The sequence below is a fragment of the Drosophila rhopaloa genome, unplaced genomic scaffold (genome assembly GCF_018152115.1).
Source record: "Drosophila rhopaloa isolate 14029-0021.01 unplaced genomic scaffold, ASM1815211v1 contig_2, whole genome shotgun sequence".
Lineage (NCBI taxonomy): Eukaryota > Metazoa > Arthropoda > Insecta > Diptera > Drosophilidae > Drosophila > Drosophila rhopaloa.
The window spans coordinates 24,823,256-24,845,660 of NW_025335083.1; the positions used below are offsets into that span (position 1 = coordinate 24,823,256).

At 41.0% G+C, this 22,405-nt stretch overlaps 1 protein-coding gene across 1 annotated transcript; it reads right to left on the minus strand.

Moving 5' to 3' along the window:
• Positions 1 to 13,669: 13,669 nt before the first annotated feature.
• On the minus strand, positions 13,670 to 16,142 carry LOC108047253 (protein odd-skipped). Its single transcript, XM_017127362.2, has 2 exons — positions 15,683 to 16,142; positions 13,670 to 15,399 (listed from the first exon to the last, which is right to left on the minus strand). Exons 1-2 carry the CDS (start codon positions 15,753 to 15,755, stop codon positions 14,282 to 14,284), a joined length of 1,191 nt encoding a protein of 396 aa, XP_016982851.1. The 5' UTR covers positions 15,756 to 16,142; the 3' UTR covers positions 13,670 to 14,281.
• Between the last annotated feature and the right edge of the window lie 6,263 nt (positions 16,143 to 22,405).

Sequence of the window (22,405 nt, forward strand, 5' to 3'; positions counted from 1 at the left end):
AATCCGAGCTTATCAGTGGCCAAGACAAAACACGAGATCTGCTATGCTAATCGCGGCATTCATTCAATGCTGTTGAATTTATTGCTGAGCAGACCACCCAGCGAATCGAGCCAAAAGCAATTTGCATTTGCATCATCAAACATAACAGATCATGGTTCCAAATCCAAATCCGAATCCAGTTTGGAAACGTTTTCGGTTTCTGGGCTGAGCCGCGTCCATTGTCGCAGTCGAATGTCTAATTAATTGTCTGTTGATTTAGTTGGCCATTAAAACGCGATGCTAAAACGCCTCCGACTTTAGTGACTGGTGTCTCTGTGTGGCTGTTGTTTGTTTTACGAGTCTGTGTGTGCATACGCATTAAATCGCTAAAGTTCAGTTCGGCAATCAAAAAAGAAACAGGAAAAAAAATACAGATACAAAAATGGAAAAAAAAGAAGAAAAGATATAGACATTCCCCGGACTTGGAGGCTGATAAACTGAAGTCATTGCAGGCGCAACAACATCAACATCAACAACGGCAATGAAACTGCCCACACAGAGCGAACCCAGCTCCACAAAGTGGTCAATGATGATCATCCGCCGATGGTTGATGCTGGTACCTGGTTATAGTGGTTGCTGGTTGCTGTTTGGTGGTTGGTGGTTGGTGGTTAGTGCTTAGTGGTATATAGCCCCCTCCTTATCCGCACCACTGCCACAATTATCAAGTGTGAAAACCAGCGAATAACAAATTAAGCGAGTGATACCATGTCCGCAGCCCCCAAGAACGAGAATCGAACTCAACTCGAACTTGACACTGGCCGTGTATTGAAGGTATATGGACAAGATTGTCCCAAACACAGAGCACTGAGAGAAAATAGTGGCATGAAAGAAATATTTCATAATATATTAAATTTATACTTATTATTCTCCATTAAAAACTGCTTGTAGCAGAACATTGATAGGCATTTAAACTACAAAAAAATCCAAATAAATTCTAAAATAAAAAACTAATTAGGAAAACCTTTTCCTAATGAAAGTAAATAGTTATAAGTTTGAAATAAGTTAAGAGTTTCCAAGATATTGCCTAAGGATATAGTTCATAACTGATTAAGACGATTTGAATTGACAACAAATTAAAATTCAATAATTTTCATACTAAAACTTATTCTTTGATCTCAAAAATATACATCCAAATATCCAGATATGATAGTTTTTTTTATCAGTGCACCAGATGCAGTTGCAGACTCAGGGATATAGGGACAGAGAAAGAGATGGCGAAACGAAACGGAGGGAGACAGCGAAACAGACAGGGACCGAGACAGGCACTACTCCGATATCAGTTTTATGGGTGGCCCACATGTCGAGGGCCATAAAGTAGAAAATTATCACCTTTTAAATTGAAGAATCCAAACAAATTGAAACGGATATCGTGTTTAAGTGCTATCGACATCACTTCTATTAGCCCTGTCCCCGTGTTTGTGCGAGTGTGTCTCCATGCCATTGGGTTACACGACTCCTCATCCATGTCCGCATCCTTCTTCTTTTCCTGCAGCTCACCCCCCTTTATCCAGCTGCCCCCCTTCTTCGTCCAGCGACAAGCCAATTAAAAACATAAAAAAGTCGCAACAGAAGTAGAAATTGATTGTGCAGAAAAATTGATGGACTACTAGGTACTTCTTAAAGTACCTATTTCAACAGTTAAATTAGGAGAAAAGTATTTCAGAAGGTCTAAATATTGGAGCTCTCAAGGTGTCAAAATTAATATTCAAGAATGCGAATTAAAGTTTATTGAAACGCTAGAACTTTTATTTTTATTATATAAATTACTTATTGTAAAATTGGATCATTCTAAAGACAAACAAATTATTTTTGTGGTGATTTAAATTATTTTAAGATTTTACTAAAATAATATTATTGCCTTATCCTTCATCTAAACCACAGATTAATGATCTTATAATTTAGGATAATTCGCTTCACTCCAAAATATGTGAAAATATGTGAAAGAAAAATAAATAAGCAAGTCCTTAAAAGTTTTTGACAGTTTTATTTAATGGTTTAATGGTAGAATGCCAATCTTTATGAATATTTGTTGTTCCAAAACTGAAATTCTATGGAGATTCAAACCTTGAAATAGCACTTATAAAGTGAAAATATATTTTTGGGACTTGTTATTTCCAGAACTTGATCTACCCTAGACCACTTGGTATCTCGGAGCCAAGTGAAAATGCGTGGGCTTCCCCTGCGACTCTGGATGCACATGGGAATGAGAATGGGAGCTGGGTTGAGCCGGGCCTAGAAAGCGGCTGCTCCTCCGGCTTCTTGGCCATGATCTGGGGGCCCCATTAGCCACAAAAGGTGTAGGCCGAAAATGCTCTCAGCATCGGGGCATCAAATTCGCAGCAGGATGCGCGAGGGGAGCAGCGATATTTGATTTGCGAGACAGTTGGCAACCGCGGCAGTTGGCAATTATTGCACATTACCCGGACAGTTGACAGTTGGCTAAAAAGGAGGTCTGGGTGTGCAGGAGAGGGGTGGGAGGTCTTCGACCAAGATTTGATTACGCATTGCAAACTGCGAGGCTGGGCCTAATTGAAGTCTGCCTGCCACCTGCCCGGCCAAGGCTTTATTCTCTTATTACCCGTTTTCCTTTTTCCTATACTCGTTCGCCCGTTTTGCCTATAACTCGACTTCTCGAAGTTCGAACCGACCAGTTGCGATCCTCGATCAGCGATCGCGGGCCAAAAAGGCGGGGGACTGGGCCTCTCGGCCGACTGGCAGCATCCATAAATGCGCTCCGTGGGAAATGGCGTGTGCCCTCGAGCGTGTGCCGACCAATTTGACTCCTCGCGAACTGGAAAAATACGAAGGTAATAATTCACAAAAAATATTTGTAGAAACTTGCATGGGAACAATCGCGTTGGACGTTGATTTCTCGAAAAGCGTTCGTTCGTCGGTCCAGGAACCAGCTTTATACGAGCATATGCCTGTATAAACATATATATATAAGATCGGGTACGAGTATATACGCCAGCGTGAGTGTATATATATTATCCAGCCAGGGCTGCAGAAAAGCCTGGCGCGTAAAAAATGCCGAAGGTGGAGCCAGATTTTTGGCTTTGGGGCGTGGGCTGAAGAAGCTCCACTCCCGACGCAAATTATCCAGCGACTTGCCATTGTTTATCGGTCTGTTCCGCTTTTCGATTTCTCCAAATTCAATAAATTTCAATTGGAAATCAAAGTAGACAGAAGGAGTAAAAAACGGAAAATATTTAAATGAACAAAGGTCATGTTATATGATCTATTACTATGACTTAGAAATTAATATTTTTATTTGAAGAATGTGGAGGAGAAGTCTATTGTTCTGAAACTAGATTAATTTGTAATCAAAACTTACATGGTTAAAAATTAATAGTTATGTCGAATATAAATTTTAATTCATAATACAAATTTTAGTTATTTAATGATGTAAAAGAAGTGTTTCCTAACGCATGATTTTTCAACAGATTTGTATATTTTTAACCTCGACTTAGTTATATTTCACTTTGGTTTTTAGAGACCCTGTCTGCCACACACTTGACTTGACTTTTGGCGACTACCAAAGCTCATTGCCACGCCAGGTTTCGGCTCAACACGCCCCCGTTTATGTCCCGAGTCCGACAGCCCCCTTAACCCTTCGCCGGGCAGCCTTAACCCATTCCCACTCCCTTGGAGATCGGCCACAAAAGTCAGCCGAGTCAGCCACTGACTAAGTGCGAATCTGTGGCGCAATCAGTTGACCACAAGTCGGCTCTGTGGCATAGTTTCTGAATTTATTTCACCAGTTTCCGCGGCCAGAGTCGAAGTCTGAGTCGCAGTCTGAGTCCGAGTTGGAGTCCCGACCCCAAAAGTCGGTTCACGACCACGTCTCCTGGGACTCTGATGCTGATGATGATGATGGCGGTGCCGCCGCTGCCGCTGCCACTGCCGAAGTTGAAGTTGCAGCTTCAGCAGCCCCAAAAGCCTCGCTTTTTACTTTGGCTGCCGTTAAAGAAGGCGAGTAGGTGGATCGTACGTTTGCTTACTAACTGCCGTGCTCAAAATGTTTATCAACTTTAATATTAAATTGTATGCCCCGGCCAAGGCGGGCGAGACCCCTAAAAGCCAGGGACGGAATTAACTGCCAGAGTGCAGACAATTAAATATGAAGCAGGAGTTGAAGAAAATGGCAAACAGTTGAAATTTATTGGTTTATATTTAAGCAATATATTGATCCCTTTTACTGATGGTACCTAATTTTTTATAAATGGGTAGAATGAAATCCGATCGTTTCAAATTTAAAATAAAGGTTAGTTTTCCAGTTGCACTATAAAGCAAATAAACTTTCTGTCGAGTGTTGTTGACTGTTATTGAATAGCTGTAAAATTTTTTCTAATTAATAAATATGTGTTACTGTATTTAAGAATTATTTCCAAGGAATAAGTGGCCTACCTTTTTTATTTTTATTACTCCTAAAGCATTTAAAAATCTTGACATATTGTTAGTAGCTTAATATTATTGTTAATAGTAAATCATTTGCAATACCGCTCTTCGGTCAATCCAAATCCGCTCCTGACCCCTTCATCGCACTCTGACCGGTCATGGGCGACCCGAAAGTGGAGGGGCGTGGTGCGGGGGAGGGCTGGTGTAGAGGGGAGGGGGGGCTGTCCTGCCATAAAGCACGCCGCTGCCTACCGAGCAATCAGATGTGTTGTGCCCCAGCCCGTTTGCCATGGCCCGGCCAGCCCTCAGTCGCAGGCCCAACTGCGGACCAGCTCCGAGTCCAAGTCACAGCCGGTCAGCAGCCGGCCAGCCCCTCCCCCAGCCCCTAAGTCCTCCCCCGAGGAACGCCCCCACTCCACTGCAGGACACTGAAAGAAAATCTAAAATCTATATTTTTTTGACTTGATAAAAAGAGGTCGATTAAAAGGCATGTTAACTTTACATTTTGTAATTTTAAGTCCTTAAAGTAAACCTTAACATTTATTATAAATAAACATCTGATCTATCAAATGACCTAAGTAAGCAATAATATAATATAATTAATTTCCTAGTATTTTCATTTTCAGAAACAAAAACAAATACTTGAACTAATTTAAGAATATTTATCGCTTTGTTGAAGTAACCCTAAGTTTAAAGAATTGTTAGCATACCATCCCAAAATATTGCTTATCTAGTTTTTAAACTGTTACGTTTTTACCTTTCTTAAGAACAACCAATAAACTGACTCAGAAGAAGTACTTATTTTAAATTTAGAGGAAGTTCTGTAATTATTAAACTTTTCTCCCAGTGTAACCAACCGCCGAGCCACTCGAATCGACTGGCTGCTCCGCGTGCAGCTTTCGTGCTTCAGATGGCCGGCGGCTAAATTTGTCGCACGTTGAGTATTTTTAAACCATGAGAAAATCCTTTGGCGCTAATAGCCCGAATTCCTTGTGCTTAACATAAAAATCGCCTCTTGTACCCACTACATCATGCAATATGGTCTTGAAATTAGTTGGGAATTGGCCAAGAGGATTTTCGATGGGGGGATCGGGTTGGAGTACAGAAAAGGCAAGGGAATTACGTTTTCTGCATATGTAAGTGGTGGGGATTTTATTGGCCTTTGTTGCTATTCCCATAATCATGTGAAAATGGCCGAAACGGTTCTTCTAGCAGTCGGTCGAAATTTATTCAGACAATTCTTTTGCCGCGGGCTTTTTCATATTCATGCAGGAGATCAATGGATTTATATACCATATTCGTTTGAGTCATTTGATTTTCATGGGAATCGAATTTCATTCACATTTAAATCGATTTTTCGTGCTTTCATGAATGAAAGAGCCGTTTTATGGTGTGTTCCTTGATTGATTTTTTATTTGAGCCTTTGTTACAAAAATAAACAATCGCCTATGAAATAAAAATGTGGCCTTAAATGATTTCTTAATCTAAGATTTTTAGATTGTCAAAACTTTTCGCTTAGGATTAAATATATCAAATAGTATTAATATGGTGAAGCAATTTCTAACTGACATACCTGTTAAGACCACATTAAAATTTCATGTTAGTTATTTTTATGGGTGACTTGTAATATGGTGACCCACAATTGGACTTCCAAAGTCCATAACTTTACTAAATATAAACTGTTTTCAATGACATACTTTTATATACTTGTGGTTTGATTTTCAAAAAATCTGTATTCAAATTTGTCGTTTTAATGTTGATAAATTTTTTGATTCAGTTATTTCTAAATTTCTGATGACTTGTAAAAAGGTGACCCACAATTGGACTACCACAGTCTATTACTTTAGCAAATTTAAACCGATTTCAAGGTGACATACCATTAAAAACTTGTGGTTTGATTCTCTAAAAATCTGTATTCATATTTGTCATTTTAACGTTGATCAATTCTTTTAAAATGGATAGACCTGTTATCAAAAAGGAAAAAGTGATAATAATAAAGTATATTCCTAATTGCCCCTCCGAAGAATCCGAAAAACTTTTTCTCTCAATCAATCTTTACAGCGCAAAACCACTTAAGATAAATTTGCCAAATTTTCAACGCTCTTCAATCAATCGGGGGATAATTACCATATCATAATGATCTCACATCTCCGCCGATTGCGATTGCGACACCGCCTCGCGTATCGCTTATATTGTTGTTAACAAATTAACGTAGAAAGCTCAACGAACCCAATGATCACGCAGCGGGTAAGCGGCACCCACCCAAAACAAAAACAAAACTGAAAACTGAAAACAGAATAAAACCAAGCTGAAGTTCAGGCCGAAAAAAAAGGAAATCAAAAGGGGAACCTAACTAAAAACCCACCGACAATGTCGATGGCTCGATGGAATGGATGACGAGGCATCGATGAGGCCTGATGGCTTTGACTTTGATGCCCAGGGACACCCCGGTGAGCCAGGGACTCCTCTCCTCCCGACTCGGATGCATCGCATCTCCAGCGGAGTGGATGAGCCCCTGCCGAATCCCAGCCAGAATCCGAGAACTCACACTGTGAAAAAACGTTAGCTAAAATCAAGATGGGCGAGATGGAAATGGGTGGGGCGAGATGGAAATGGGTGCAATATCTTGACTTTTGTAACTCGTTCATTGATAAATAGTTTTTAAATGTATTTGTTAAAGTATGGTATAAACGTAAAGTTTATAATTCATATTGACTTACTTAAATATTATAAAGAATTAAATCTTTAACAAATAAACTACGACCTCACTTTATAAATATTTATAACTTGATTTGATTGTACTTTGATGTCAACCACACTATTTCAAAGCCTCTCTTCCTAACAATAGAAGTACAAAAGCCACTTGAATATTACTTGGTCCAGTACCAGTACAATTAATTAAAGAATTATATAGATTTTTAGCTCAGTGTGCGATCCCGCCCTGGAGTGCATGTCAGAGGCATGTAAACGTGTAGAAACATAATTTGTAGGCACGTTCACTGGCAAACGCCAACGCCAATAAGATTCAGGTTGAAGTTCAGGGGGCGGTGGGGGCGTGGAGGTGCGGGGCATACATATGTAAATGTCGGGGCGTTAAATCGGGGCATAGAAGAAGAGAGCCCATCTATGCGTAATACCCCCCATCCCCCCACCCACCGATCTGCCCCACCGAACCGTTTATGGATATGAAATATCGCTTGGTCCAAGATCATTGTTCGGAACTCGGAAGATCTTCTGGCCATGTGAACCCACTGGATGTAGGTGTTCCTCCACTCGACTCCAATCGACTCCCTCCGATTTCCAACTCCCTGAAAAGATTCACATTCTTATGATTAATGATGGTAACTGCGACGGCGGCAAGGAATTTCAACATAACTACTTTGTGCTCGGATACAAATCGTTATTACACATTAAATGTTCCCAGTGAGTGGTTAATCAACAGCCAGTGACGTTGGCCGAAGGGGGAGTGGTTTCAAAGGAGGGGGGGTGGTTTCAGTGGTTTCAGGGTCAGGGTTTGGCTGGCTTAGGTTTTTTACCCATTTTTTTTTTTTTTTTTTTGGGTTTTTTGGTTGCGCGGGTGTACGCGTTTGAACTGCTGAACTGCCAGCGTGTAAATCAATTGAAAATAATTTGTTACTTTTAATAATAAGTGAAAGAAGCTGTGCGCAGCCCTGTGGCGAGGGGTTAGCCGGGGGGGAGGGGGGAGGGGGTGCCGGAGGGTTAAGCGGGGTAAAAGTGATCTCCCCGGAGAGCGTGGGCCCCAAGCTTACGGCTTGGGAACTCGGCAACTTGGAAACCTGCCCCAGCTTGTAATTGATCATGTGTTTTGTCCGATTCCCTTGGCGATCCGTGATGTTTGCGTGCGAGGCACAAACAAGTAAACAAATAAACATTCAGACCAGGCCGAGTCTGTTGACTGTTGTGCCATAATCGATGAAATCAATCGATCAACGCTGGGAGCAGATCAACAGGAGCGTAGGTTTTGGGGGGTGGGTTCTAAAAAGGGAAACCTTTAGGAATTCAATGAGGTATTTCTATACTGGATAACAGTTTAATACAAAAATTACTGTTGGAAATATAGACAGAACATGAAAAAACAGGAAAATTAAATGAAATTATTATGATCATTACAATTTTTGTATTCCTGTACAACTTTTTTTGTTGTAACCATAAACAGGACATTGAAAAACATGATTATATGATCATTACATTTTTATTAAATATTATGTAAGGAAAAATGATCTTCGTAAAATTACATTTATGCGTCTACCTTTCATCTTTGAAGAATAGCAAAGTATTAAGTTTTAGCACTTATTATTTTAGTTATTTAAAATCAAAAATTAAACTATTTATAAACGAATAAAATAAATATATTAAAGGCACTTTCTGCAATACATATGTTTGAATATTAGTAAACAATTGGAACAAGTCCTCCAATATTATTCCTTTACAAAACCATACCCCTTTTTAACTACTCCCCTGATGACACCTTTGTTTTCACTTTTCGCAATCAAATTTTGCTGAGCCACTTGAGAATGAATGATGGGAGGACATAACGAACCGAGAGCTATATCTTGTTAGGTGGTCCCTGAGTCAATCGCCGTCATTCGGTTTAGTCATTTACTCCGCTCAAATAAATAAGAGCTTTGAGCGCCACATGTCGTCGATTCCTTGTAATCCCGCAATGGGATTGGGATGGGGTATTATACATTCCCAGGGACCGCAGAAGATCCTGCTTAGGTGCTACAGTAGGGTCCCTGGAATGGGGAGCCTCTTATAATGTCTTATTTATATCGGATTATGGCCATCACACCATTGGCTGTTTGTTGTTGTTGTTGTTGTGTGGCCACCATCAGAGGGCTCACATCACACAAAGCCAGCGGGCGCATTAAAATGTCAAGGAACGGGGAATGAAATAATAAAAAATAAAACAGACAGCGGACAACGGCGGTGAACAAGTGAAAACGCAGCAATAACAAACAAAAGAGTTGTCAATACCATGGAAGATGGTGCGGAGTCCGCAGTCACTAACTAACTTGATACCGAGGTGTTTCCACTTTTATCTGTGGTTTTTTCCCTGGTAATTCAATTAAGTTCCCACCGGGAGAAGGAGGAGGAGGCAGTCTTCCATGGACCTCCATGCCCGTGAGGTGTCTGCCTATAAAATTGATCGCTCTCTTAGGCCCGGCTAACTTTATTTTCGGGTCTAACAAATTTCCCAAACTGATTTGTGCCCGGTGATAAATTCAGCAACCTAATTGACAGCCCAGTCCCCTGTCTCCAGAGTTCTGGGCTCAAGGGTTCTCCGGTTTCGTTTTCCACTTCTAGGTGTCAATTAATGCACTGACTCGAGGAGATTGAGCCAGGCCGATAAGGCGGAAAAGTCGGGGCAGAAAAATAGCCTCAGGCGATTAAATTGTTAAGGGCACACTGGGAGAAATGATCATCATCAAAGAGTAAAAGCCATTTTAAGTGAGAATATTCGAGAGATTTTGCAAATTATTGTTGCTTAAATCGTTACTTTCAAATTGAGAATAGTTATTGAAGATCTTAAAGGTATCATCTTTCTTTTTGAGATTCTGCAAGATATTATTGCTTAAATCATTATGGTTAAAGGAAACCAATACGTTCAAAGTTTTAAATATCTAAAAATAATATAATTAAATTATTTTAATTTTAATACAATATAAATATATTAACAAACTCGCATATATCAATTGTTATAAATATAATTTTAGTAGAAACAACAGAGTGTCAAGATATTATATCTGGTAAATATTAAGTTACTTTATTCAATAATCTCTAATTTTTCCCAGTGCCTTTTTCCAGACAGTTGCCTTTGTTATGGCCAGTTAAGATTTGTTTAGACCTAAGTAAGTTATATTTAAAACACCTTCTTAGGCAAAACAAAAGTGTCAAAATAGCCGATCGATAGTGGCGACGACCATAAAAGCGAACACCCAGTGTGCTCGAAATTGAACTGGACGCGAGTGCTCGTCGTTGGTTCTTAGTCGAGTATCTAAGTATCTAAGTATCTGAGTATATGGGTATCTGAGTAGCGGGGTATCTCCCCCCGATTTTAGTGTCTGCGGAGTGGAAGTAGGCTTGTCAGCCGAGTTTTCCGAGTTTTTTCCCTAAGTAACTACGCGTGTAGTGCAATTAGGCTGCGACATTGTGACACATGCGACTACTGTGCGCCACAGTCAACATCTCATGCAACTATCAAGTGTTGTGCTGAATGGCAGGGATGTGGCTGAAGGGGGGCTAAAATAATAGTGGGTCTTTGAAGAGGGTTGATTGGGGTATGATGTGGAATAGTTGTGTCCCATGAAGTGGTTTCGTACAAGTACTTTTCAGGCAAGTACTCATAAAATTCTTTCTTTCTTTTATTCTAAATATTTATTATTCAATTATTTTCCAGCCAAAAGAAGGGGAAATGATTGACGTTCCTCATGATATAAACATTTATTGAATTAGTGTCTCCAGATTTTGTCCGGATAACGAAGTGGAATATATAAATCACTAGTATTCTACATGTAAATTATTGATTTTAGTTTTCGATTTTTGTGTTTTCATTATGAAGACATTTTAAATTGATTTCCTATTAAAGTGGATTAGGCTTTGGAAATTATTTGGACTTATAAAAGATTTTCTCAAGTTATAATTTTACTGGAGTTAAAAGGAAATTCTTAAAAGGCTGACAAGCTGATAGGTAAACTATTAAGTCAGTTGAGTAACTGTGACTCTAATTGCAGTTGCAGAATTTAGCTTAAATAAAGTACAATTTTAACTCCTGGAAAGTGCCCAATTCACGTCTTTCCATTTATTTCCTGAAAGCCTTTCCTGACTGTGATCAAATCGCGGTTTATGGAAAACGGTGAAGTGGCAATACGATGTCTATGGCTATGAGCCAAAAGGCGTTGCGATGTCGGCATATCAAAAACCACTTCCAAAGCTGACAATCTAGACAATGTACAATTACGAGAGACAAGTTTTGTTTTGTCTGCTTTTTCTATATATTTTTTGGGCTTGGCTCACTTGACAACTTTTGTGTAGTCTTAGGTGGTTTTCGAGTTATGTTACTGCGGTAATGCTGTCATCATCATCATCTATGAGTGTTTCTGTCAACGGCCATTTTAAGCGTGTCCTCGATTCGATTCGATTCCAAATTGATTTGCAACGTTTTAATTGAACACCTCAGCAGTTGTGAGCCGGTCAACAACTCTATTTCTGGGTTACTGGGTGGTCCCATCCATCTCACAAGGCCAAGTGCGAACGTGTCCCGGACAGAGGAATGTCGATGTCCTGGATCCTTTTCCCCCGGGCAGCTCATTAAAATTGCATGCTCGGTAGGAGGAGACTGCCCCTGTGGCAGTAAATGGCTCACTTTTGGCAGGCGACTTTCCAGCACGTCCTGCCACTACAATTCACAATGGCAGGACATCCACAGGATACGAGTTGCATGCCACCCTAGTTGCGGAACCGATGCGTTTAATTGTGGCCCAAAAAAAAGGGACACAAAACCCCATGCAGACACATATCAATCTGGTCGGGATAACTCGACTTCCCGCTGCGACTTTCACAAAATATTTTGGTTGTACGCAGTGCAATTATGGACGAGGTGTGTCGAAATGCCAGGACACCTAGATTCTCGACCTGGGACTGCCTGCGGCGAGGTGTTGCAAAACACGGAGCACAAGTCCTTCGGTTGACCACCCGACCAAGTTGGACAGATAAGACTAAGGTTAAGGTTTGGCCAAAGTCAGCAGGACATGTCGGAGGGGCGCGTCCGGGGTACTTGTCAAGAATAAATCCTGCCAAAAAAGGAATCTCTATGTAGACATCAATTGGCGAATACGTTTGCAGTTTTCAGGCCCGAGAACAAAACAGAATCAAAGCCAAGACAATGAGAGGGCCAAATCAATTGTGCATGGCCATAAGGCCCGAAAGTATGTCATCAAGGTGGAGAAAATGGAAATGGTAATGGAAATGGAAATCGAGCAGCAAATGAGGCAGATGCAGACCCTTGATGCGGGTTCTCCGGGGGAGACCAAGATGACCTCAGGCCGCAATTAAAGACAATCCCATGGTTGATTTGAAGACAAAGATCACAATCTCAAATTGACAGTTCCAAGTAAGAAGCGTGCTAGGAGAAATGGAGTTGCCAAAGGAAAAAAATGGGAAAGAAAAACCCCATTAAAGAAAACCTCATACCTTTTGCAAGACATTTGGCACGTTCCCGAATTTCAAAAGAAGCCACAATGAAAACTAAACTAAGCCAAACTGAAACACAGCCCATAAACATTCGGACCACACCTCAAAATTGAACAATAACCATAGCCTCACCGAAATCGAAACCAAGTCAAGACAAAACAAAACCATAGCAAAACTGACATCAAATTCAATTCGATTCGATTTAATAAATTAACTTATGCGACAGTTTGAATATTTTTGGTGGCGAGACTTCTGCTTACTTAATCGGCAACCTGAAAATTAATAGAGCTGCTTAAAAATGCGCAAATCGGGATCTACATAAAAACTGAGTTATATTCCAATGGTTAATAAATTTTGACAGCTGCTGTTTGATATTTCAACTTATATGGTTTTGGGAATTGAGCCAAATGAATTATGTTCGCAGTATGAGAAAAATCAGAAAGGTGTGGGAGTTAATCAACAAATAAAGAATATGTTTATAGTGATTAAAATCAGAGCAAAATCACTTAGTTTTTATCTGGAGTTGAATAAAAATAAGAAAAAGTTGCTTGAAGTTCGATTAACTACTAAATCCCTTAGAGTAATTATAAGGTAAAGATAAACATAATAGTTAATTTTAATATGTTTTAACTGGCATAAAGAAAAACTGAAACATCGACAGTATTTTGTATTTTTAAGAAATTTAGCTTACTTCACCTTAAAGATTATTTTATCAGACTTAAATTCTTCATAAGCCTAAAAGATAATGAAAAACCAAAGCAAAAATGTCTTTATCAAATACCAAAAAACCCCAAAACCCCCGCGGTAATAAAAAGTATTATAAGATTTCTGTTGAAAATTACTTTCCGTTTATATTTAAGTATTTTTTGTGATAACTTCATATCAATACGAATATTTTAGGCATATCTATATACAGACTATAGGTATAGACGACAATGAGATCGTTGTATCTTTGTGCTTAGTCATTTGCTACAGCGACAATTAAGTTATGCAGTAAGTAATCATGACACTCGCTGGGTTTAACATTACACAATCCATCGATTGATTTATTCAAATAAATTGAAATATAATATTTAAAACAGTCTTTCAATAACCAAAGTGGGTTTGAGGTTTGTGTGATTGAACTATTGTAACATAACATTTGGTTTACTCCATAAACTTTACACACTGAATGGGCTACTACGACTATAAGGTACGATAATATATAGTTAAGGTATAATTACAATTATATGGTATTTATTTAAATGTATAGTTTACAATTGTGTGTGTGTTTTGGAATTGTTTTGTAGGAGGCTTGTGCTAGCAATACTTTTCTTTAGATTTTTCATCAGTTTTCCTCTGCTATTTGGCTTTGGCATTTGTTAAATGCAATCGGGGTTGCTATATCCGTGGCTGATATAGAACCGATTGCACGGAGAATGACTCTTCTGCTCACTGGGTTGCGATTGCGATTGCGAATTGCTGGCGAGGCTCTTCCACTTGCACCTTTGGCCAGAATGTGAGCCGGACTCGGTTGATTTTCCAATCCAGGCATTTCCCATGCCTGGCGGCGTCCAGCTCTCCGAATCTCTTCTTGAATCTCTCTTGAATCAACAGAAACCAGGTTGTTCGGCTTGCTTGTCCCGTCAATCTATCTGCTCATGATCTCATCGATGGTGAAGCCCAGCATTCGCTTGGGTTTCTCGGAGCTCGACGACGACGAGGATAGATCCAGAACGGGCAGGTGTTGTGCCAAGTTCTCAGGTTGAGGTGACCTCAATGCCTGGCTTGGCAGGGAATGCGACGGGGATGGGGAGGTTGGGGTCACCTCCTTTGTGCTCTGCTCACTGTGACTCTGCAGGTGACTCTTCAGGTTGGCCCGCTGGTTGAAGCTCCTCTGGCAGATGGGGCACTTGTGCGGACCCTCCTCCAGATGGGTCACCTTGTGCACGGCCAGGGTGCGCGACTGGCAAAAGCCCTTGCCGCAGTCGCTGCACTTGAAGGGCTTGTCCTTGGAGTGGATGTAGCGGTGGTCCCTCAGATGATCCTGCCGCCTGAAGGCCTTGCCGCAGATGTCGCACGAGTAGGGTCGCTCGTCCGTGTGTGTCCTTTCGTGGATGAGCAGGTTGTACGACTTGGTGAACTGCCGGTTGCAGTACTTGCAGATGAACTGCTTCTTGGGGCGACTGCTGCCGGTTGCCCCACTGGCAACACCACCTGCCCCACCGGCAACACCCAGCTTCAGAGTGGGCATGGGTCCGTAGTGGCGACCCACCACCGCGGCATGCAGATTGTGGAGGCTGGCGGGGTAGGGACGCACGTGATGTGGGTGGGGGTGCGAGTGCGAGTGCGGGTGGTGCGGATGGCCGTGATGGTGGTGCGGATGTTGCTGCTGCTGTTGTTGTTGCTGCTGCTGGTAGATGGCTGCATTGCGGATCCAGTGGCTCATCAACTGCTGATGCACTGCCACGGGATCGGCGGTGGCTGCGGGATAAACTGGATATTGCTGCGGTGCGGCATGTTGCTGTTGCATCTGCAACCACAGGCGATGTTGCTGCTGCTGTTGTTGCTGTTGCTGCTGCTGCTGTTGCTGCTGCTGGTAGTGGGCCATGTGCCGCATGTGCAATTGGGTGGCCACCGCCTCGTCGCTGATCGCCGGATGCACCCTCCGCAGGGGCTCCTCGGTGGGTGTGTGCGGGGGCGTCAGCATGGGGGAGAGACTCGTCTCGCGCTCCTCCTTGATCACTATGAAATCCTCTTCAGCAAAGTCTAAAAAGGAGAAGAGAAAATGGTGGATGGTTAGTCAATGGTTAAGATATTTATTTTAGGCAGTATAAACTCAGAATGCAGGCTGGCATGGTTTACTGATTACTTTAATCGGTTTAAAATTATAATAAATAATTTACTTTAAAATGTTCTTGTAGAGAATTTATATTAAAAATAAAACTTTTATATGATTGCTTATTCTTTTCTTTTTTTTTAAAGCTGATAATCCATTTAGCCGTCGGTATTTCCCTACTCCTAACTCGTTTTGAACTCGTTTTGAACCCACCTTGTTCTCTGCTTAAGTTGAGCTCGTCATCCACGGTTATGTTGCTGATGGGCGAGGCCGATGTGGAAGACATTATACTGTCTGTTTTGGCCCTTGTTGAATTATTTGGTATTGTTTTGATTGTTTTTGGGGAACTGCACGGTTCACTTTGGTTTAGCACTTGCGTATCTATATGTGGTTTGTATCTGCCAGATGAGCGTTCTGTTGGATGCGACGTGCCACCGACAACGTCTCGACACAAACTGAATTCGTTGGCCGTTCGCCGCTCTCCGACTCAAACAGTTGAAAATCGAATCGAAACGAAGCGAAACGAGTGGAGTGTGTGTGTTGTGTGTGTGTATTCCTATCTCTGTTCCTCCCTTTGAGTGACTTGTGTTGCTGCCGTGCTGTTGCTGTTGCTGTTGCTGCTGTCGCTGAGCGATGTTGCTGTTGGGAGTAGCGCTCGTTAATAACTGACTGCAACTGCCGGCGAGGCGACCCGTTTTTGAACCGACGGAGAAGTGCGGAGGAGGGTGGCAAACGTCGAGCGGCCCGACCAACGGCAGCTGCCTGTGGCGGGGTTGAAGTTATTTGGAAATGGTAGATACGTCCACGCCTACCTGCTGCTCTCGGATTGGCCCTCGCACCCAGTGTCTGTATCTCGTGGATGTGGATGTGGATGTGTCTCTGGCTCTTTCCGTTCGTGGCAGTAAGCAAGCGGAAACCGTTGGCCTGACGGTCGCAAGCCTGCGATATTGTTGGTGTTGCTGCTGCTGCTTCTGCTGATGTTGCTGCCGTAGTTGCTGCTGCTGTAGCAACTGCTGTTGCTGCTGCTGCTGCTGCCGCTTCTGCTGGCAGGCAGCCATCGCTCCAGAGCAGCCCGCATCCCAATCCCGAGACGCATCCCTCCCAGGCGCATGTGCCATCAGCAGGGCAGCTGCACGAAGGTCCTGCCATGTCCTTTCCACCTCCACCTCCACTCCCTCCCCCCCCGCCAGCCCTCGTCCTCGTGCCTTTTTAATGTCGTGCTGTCTGCGCCCCAGGATATTGTAATCTATTGTCCCTGTTTGTGTGTTGTGCCTGATTCGTTTTCACTTAAATTTTAATTTGCAATACAAATCAGTTTTTTTTTTATGCCCCCCACATTCTGGTTTACACTTTAATCTGGAATTCAATTAGCCGCTTCAAAGTGATGGCGATAAAAGTTTTGAGTGGGTGGAAAATGGCTGTTTGAAGCGAAAATTGATTGGTTTTTAAAAGGGTTTCCGGCAGGATATGCTGCACATATTTTACAGAAAATTAGGATAATATGGCTAATGTAATTTGTGCAGTAAATTAGAGGAATAGTTATGAATTGGAAAGGACTGAAATTTATGAAGAATTTTAAGGAATTCATAGTAAGTTATGTAGGGAAAATAATTGATTGGTTTTAAAAAGTTTTTTAGCTTGAGTCATTTAAAATAATATTAGCGTAAAACTACTTAAAGATTTTAACTTTAATATTTAAGTAAAATATATTGATTATTTTGTATATATAAACAGTTTTGCCATTGTTTTTGTTATTGTTTTTTATAACTGACAGCTTAGCAAAATATTCCTTACCGAAATTAAATGTTAGAAGTTTCTCGTTTCAATATTGCTCTGTTGTGAACTTTCACCATTTCTTACTGAAATGTGACTCAGGCTTGTCAAATCATCTTTAATGAGTACTCATTTGAAATGCTTCATGCAACTCATGTCGATAATTATTTAATAATCTGTAATTGAATCGAGGCAGGCAGGTGTACTTTATGGATGGTTTTCTTAAAGTCAACTAAAGGATTTGCAGAGTGATAGAAATGATTAAGAAAAAGAAACTGGTGTAAATAAAAGTGTATAATAAAATATACACAATCATTCCGTTAATAATTCATTAGTTAAGAAGTTTTCTTTATTGCATTTTATGCTTAATCAAATATTTTTATATTTCAGCATAAGAAAATTATCCTTTCTGTTGGTTTCGTTTTTAAATGCATACTTTTTCCTAATGGATTTTCCTCATTAATACATATTTTACCATTTCACATGCAATTCCAGCTTCCGAATTAAATCCGATTTTCTGCCTGGTTTTTCCGCACATTAAAAAATGTTTTATAATTTTCCCAAAGCAAGATGAATACAAATCCCATTATCCTGCTTCCGAATTCTGTACATTCCCATGACTTTGACTTGTCGACTTTGCTGGCGAAGCATTTCCGCAATGGATCTGCGGCTAATCCTTTAACTTGGCAAAACAAGAAACATTCCCATTGATTGGTTTTACCCGGATCGGGACTCAGAACTCAGGATGCAGGACTTCGGACTCAAAGGACCCATTGCGAAACACTCCGTCACAAGCGGTCCTTTGGAGGATTGACTTTGGGTGATTAAATTAAGAAATATTTACCCAATATTTAGCATAAACTTTCCCAAGCGGCAGAGAGTCGAAGATCAAACAGGCTGAATCAATAGGTCCTGCAGGATTTTCCCAGAGTGCGTGTGTCGGGATGGGATTCTGTGTGCTGGCCCCGGATTTTCGATCCGCTTAAACATCGGATGTGCCGTCGGTTTGTCAGACGCTGACAGCTTTAACCTCGGCGTTTGGCGTTTGGCAATTGTCGCCGCTGTTGACAGTTGACAAACAGGCGGCGAACTTTTCCATTTCAAAGCGACGGACTCGAACTCACCGCCCACCCTTTCCCTGCCTTTGGAGTCGCGAGCGGTAATTAACATCATGTCATAAGTGTACAAAGGCAAATAAATAAATAAATAGATAAACACAAGCGGAGTGGAGTGGAGTGGAGACACATGAAAGACCCGGGCCGAATATTTCCCAGCACATGATATATGGCATCGCACTGGCTGACTTCCTGCTATATCCATCCATTTGTTGTCGATACTAATATTATTACTATTATTGTTGTTGCTCTTGTCAACACATGGCCAAAAGGATTAGCTCTCCCGCGGGAAACACATGTCCCACAGTATTTGCATGTGAAAACCGAGGAAACGGAAACCGATGCGATGAGCAGGGAAGGAAAGATGGCCATAAAAAAATTGGGAAGACCTGGAAGTTCGGGCCAAGGACCTGCACCAATAAAGAAGTCATTGGCTCGGCCATAAAGCCATAAAAAACTATAAAACTCTCGGACTGCTCGACATTAGTAGCCTGTCATTGTTTCCGGGGTCCTCCTCGGCGAAAAAAAATATCGAAATACAAAAATGTAGAGCGTAAAAAATATAACAACGAGAGCAAAAAATCACAAAATCATCATAAACCGAAAATGACAACTTACTTAGTCGCTTCTTTGGCATCATAAAAACGCCCGAAGACACTTCGCAGAAGACCCTTGGTTTTTGACTCTGACTCTGACCCGGTTTTTAGCAATGTTCTTCTTTTTTTTGGCTTGCTCTCTTTGTCTGCTTTTTTTTTTGGACCATGCATATTTTATGGTATTTTTTCGTGTTTCCACGAATAAAATTAGATTTTTTAGAGCAGAAATGTCAGAGTCGCAGTCATAGGCAATAATTGTTAAATGACTTTTTAGTGGGCCATATGCCAGAGGTTTCGCTTTTCCACTAAAACCACTTTTTGTTAGGAGCGGAAAAAATATGGATAATAAAGAGGCATATTTTTTGGGAATCTTGATTTGATGACCTTCACTTGTAGGGAAATCTTAATTTTTTTCTACGGAATCGAACTTCTTGAAGCTACTGAAAGAAGTTATCCTAGATCTTTGTCTTTATTCGAAGAAGTACTCTTTGGAAGAAGAATTTTCCATGCCATCTTAAAAAAATATTTATCTTATATATATTTTGAGATATAATTGTTAATTATACAAACTATAATTATGTATTTTTTCTGTAACAGGCATTGAATAAATATGGTCTTAAATTCAAAATGTCCCTTTTAGATTTTCGTGGCTGGATCTTAAATGTAAAGATTTGAGGGCGCCATTTTTTATCGAATAAAAAACCATCTCTAGGAACAATTTAGTATAATTTTCCTTCACATGGGAGGGGTTAAAACGCAGCACAATTTTCCCAGGCTTTAAGTGAAGATGGAAGAGGGCCAAAAGCGTCGGTTCAAGGCTTCGTCGAAAAGCAATTTGCAATTTCATGGCAAAAACAGACCAAGTATGTGTATAGTAACTGCGATGAGGTGAAGGAAAAAACAATTTCAGTTATTGGAAATGCTTCCAACGAACTGGGCAACAACCACCAATTCGCAGCCTCGATTTCCCTAGCAAAACGCCAAAAAGTCGCTTAAATTGATCCACAGCAGTCCTTGGGATTCGCATGATAATTAGGTAAATATATATATGGCATCGGGACGAAGGGATGTGCAGAAGTCAAGGCTGCCGAAGGACGGGTGCATGCGGCATTGTTGCGATTTGAATTGCTTGCGAAAAGTATCTAAACACACCATAAACGCGTCACGCCCGCGACTCCGCGAATCGTAAACCCAAGGACACTGCGGCCAAAACCAAAACTCTCTACTGGGCGAAAAGGGGTGTACCCTTTACTAGCGTAATTAAAGGGGTGTGGACGGGTAGGTGCCCAGGTAGCCGATTCCGTCTTGGGATTGTCGGTAGGGGTAGGGGTCGTAAAACCGGGTTCTTGGTCCCAGAATTCTAACCCTAAACGTTACCCTGAACTGGACTTTGGCTTCGCTGCCATTGTCTTCGCATTGCGGTGGGCGCGACGCACTTTTACTCCTTCCAAAGGACGACGAAGGATGCATATACGCACGACCATCGTACCTGGAAGCCCATGGCGCGAACAAAAGGAGTAGCCCAAGGATTAGAGAACTTGGACGGGCATCTTGGGAGGGATGGGTGTCTGTGTGGCCTTGTCGACTGAACTTGGGTGTGGCGAATCCAGGAAGGGTTAGTCCGCAGAAGGGTTGCACTTTATTTGGCAAAATAATTAGATTGATCCTGAGGGCAGATGACTTCTCTGGTCATATTAGTGCAGTGCTAGGCAACTCCCCCACAACAAACCTGCGATTTCCTGTAGCGAATCCAAAGGGTTTACGGTTGAGCTCGGTTTTGGGTGAGCAACTCCCCGAAAGGATTGCACTGTATTTGCCAAAATAATTAGATTAATCCTTTGACGAGGAGGGTAAGCTTGGCTAAGGGAAAAGGGTGCAGGTTATGATTGACTGAAAAGTGCTAAAAGAAGTCTAAAGGTGACGAGGAAAAACGATTCATAACTTTTATGAAATCACTTAAATGCTTTTAGACATTGCATTTCATATTTTAGAACCTACGAAATATGTTTTTTTCTATTTTATTGTCAGCTAAGAATTGAAATAAGATTACAAGAAGATTGCTTAAAGTCTTGTTCATATAGGATCCCGAAATGTTTTTTATTATTGAATGCATTTTTAATATATGTTAGATATTAAAGGATATCTGAATAAATAGTATATTAATAAATACTTTTTATTAACATACTTAACTTATTAATATACTTAACACACTTGAAGTCAATTTCATCTCAAAAGATAAACAATGATTTTTAATCAAGAAAATTTCAAAAGTATTGTTTATTACATTCCTATTATTAGGCATTAAAGAGAAATATTGAAGATCTCTATTTTGTAATTGTAATTTGGCATCCAATTTTTTCATATAATGACAATTTTAATATGTGCTAGAAAATAATTGATATACATATTAAAAATATAACTTAATTTTTTGAGAGCATGATAGTTAAATAAACTCTTGTGATTCATCTGAGGTAAATATAGAATATGAGGTTCCCCTATGTACTATCCCACCTCTTAGCCACCCAAATCGTGACTCAATCCGAGGCTCCTCCCCTTTCGATACTGGCGCTTTCTGCGATGTCAGCTACCTGAAAGCAACTCATTCCCCGGACTTCTTATCGATCCGGGCGGCAGTCACGGTCTCTGGTATCAGTATCAGTATCATCCTAGCCCCACCATGATTGCGTTGCTGTTTGCCGTATGGTAATAAACGGAGCCAACCCCGTATTTTGATAAGAGCCTCGAAAATGTCGCAAAAACAGAGTGAGTTGGTAGAAATCTAATAATAAAAAACGGCGCGAGGGGCGACAACACCTTTACGATGGCCCACAGGCGGCGGAGCGAGGGAGATGGGGCGAGGGAGCGAGAGGGAGACGGGTGACCAGCCAGCGACTTTGATTTTAGCCGCCGCGCTTGTCATAAACATCGGCCGACTTTCATATTTCGCCGGCTGTTTCCCTCTTCTTTTCCATTTATTTTCCTTTTGTGCTTTATTTGCGTTTGTGATTTAGCAATATGGCGGACGGTTTTGTGGATGGTGGCTAACTTATCCGGTGATTCGATGGTTCAGTGGTTCGGTGGTTGGGTGGTTGCGTTTTCATGGCCTCTCTGTCGGCAGCCCCAAAGCAAACTGCCAGCCGCCAATCAAAATGCGCGCCCGGAATTAACCCATTGAGGGAGTTGATTAAGTGATTGAATGGCTGGCCTTTTGGAATTTGGACAAAATATTAACAAATATCAGACAACGGGTTAAAAGTGTCATTAGGTTTTGTATGAATATAAGGATTGGGGTTTTAATACAATTTTATTCACTTTGTTTTGTATATACCAAGATAATATATAGTAATATATGTTTTAATAAAAATGTTAAATTAAATGAAGTTATAAAATAGGAACTTAAATATAAGTATAACCAAAAAGACTAAAGTTATAATGTACCAATTATTATTACG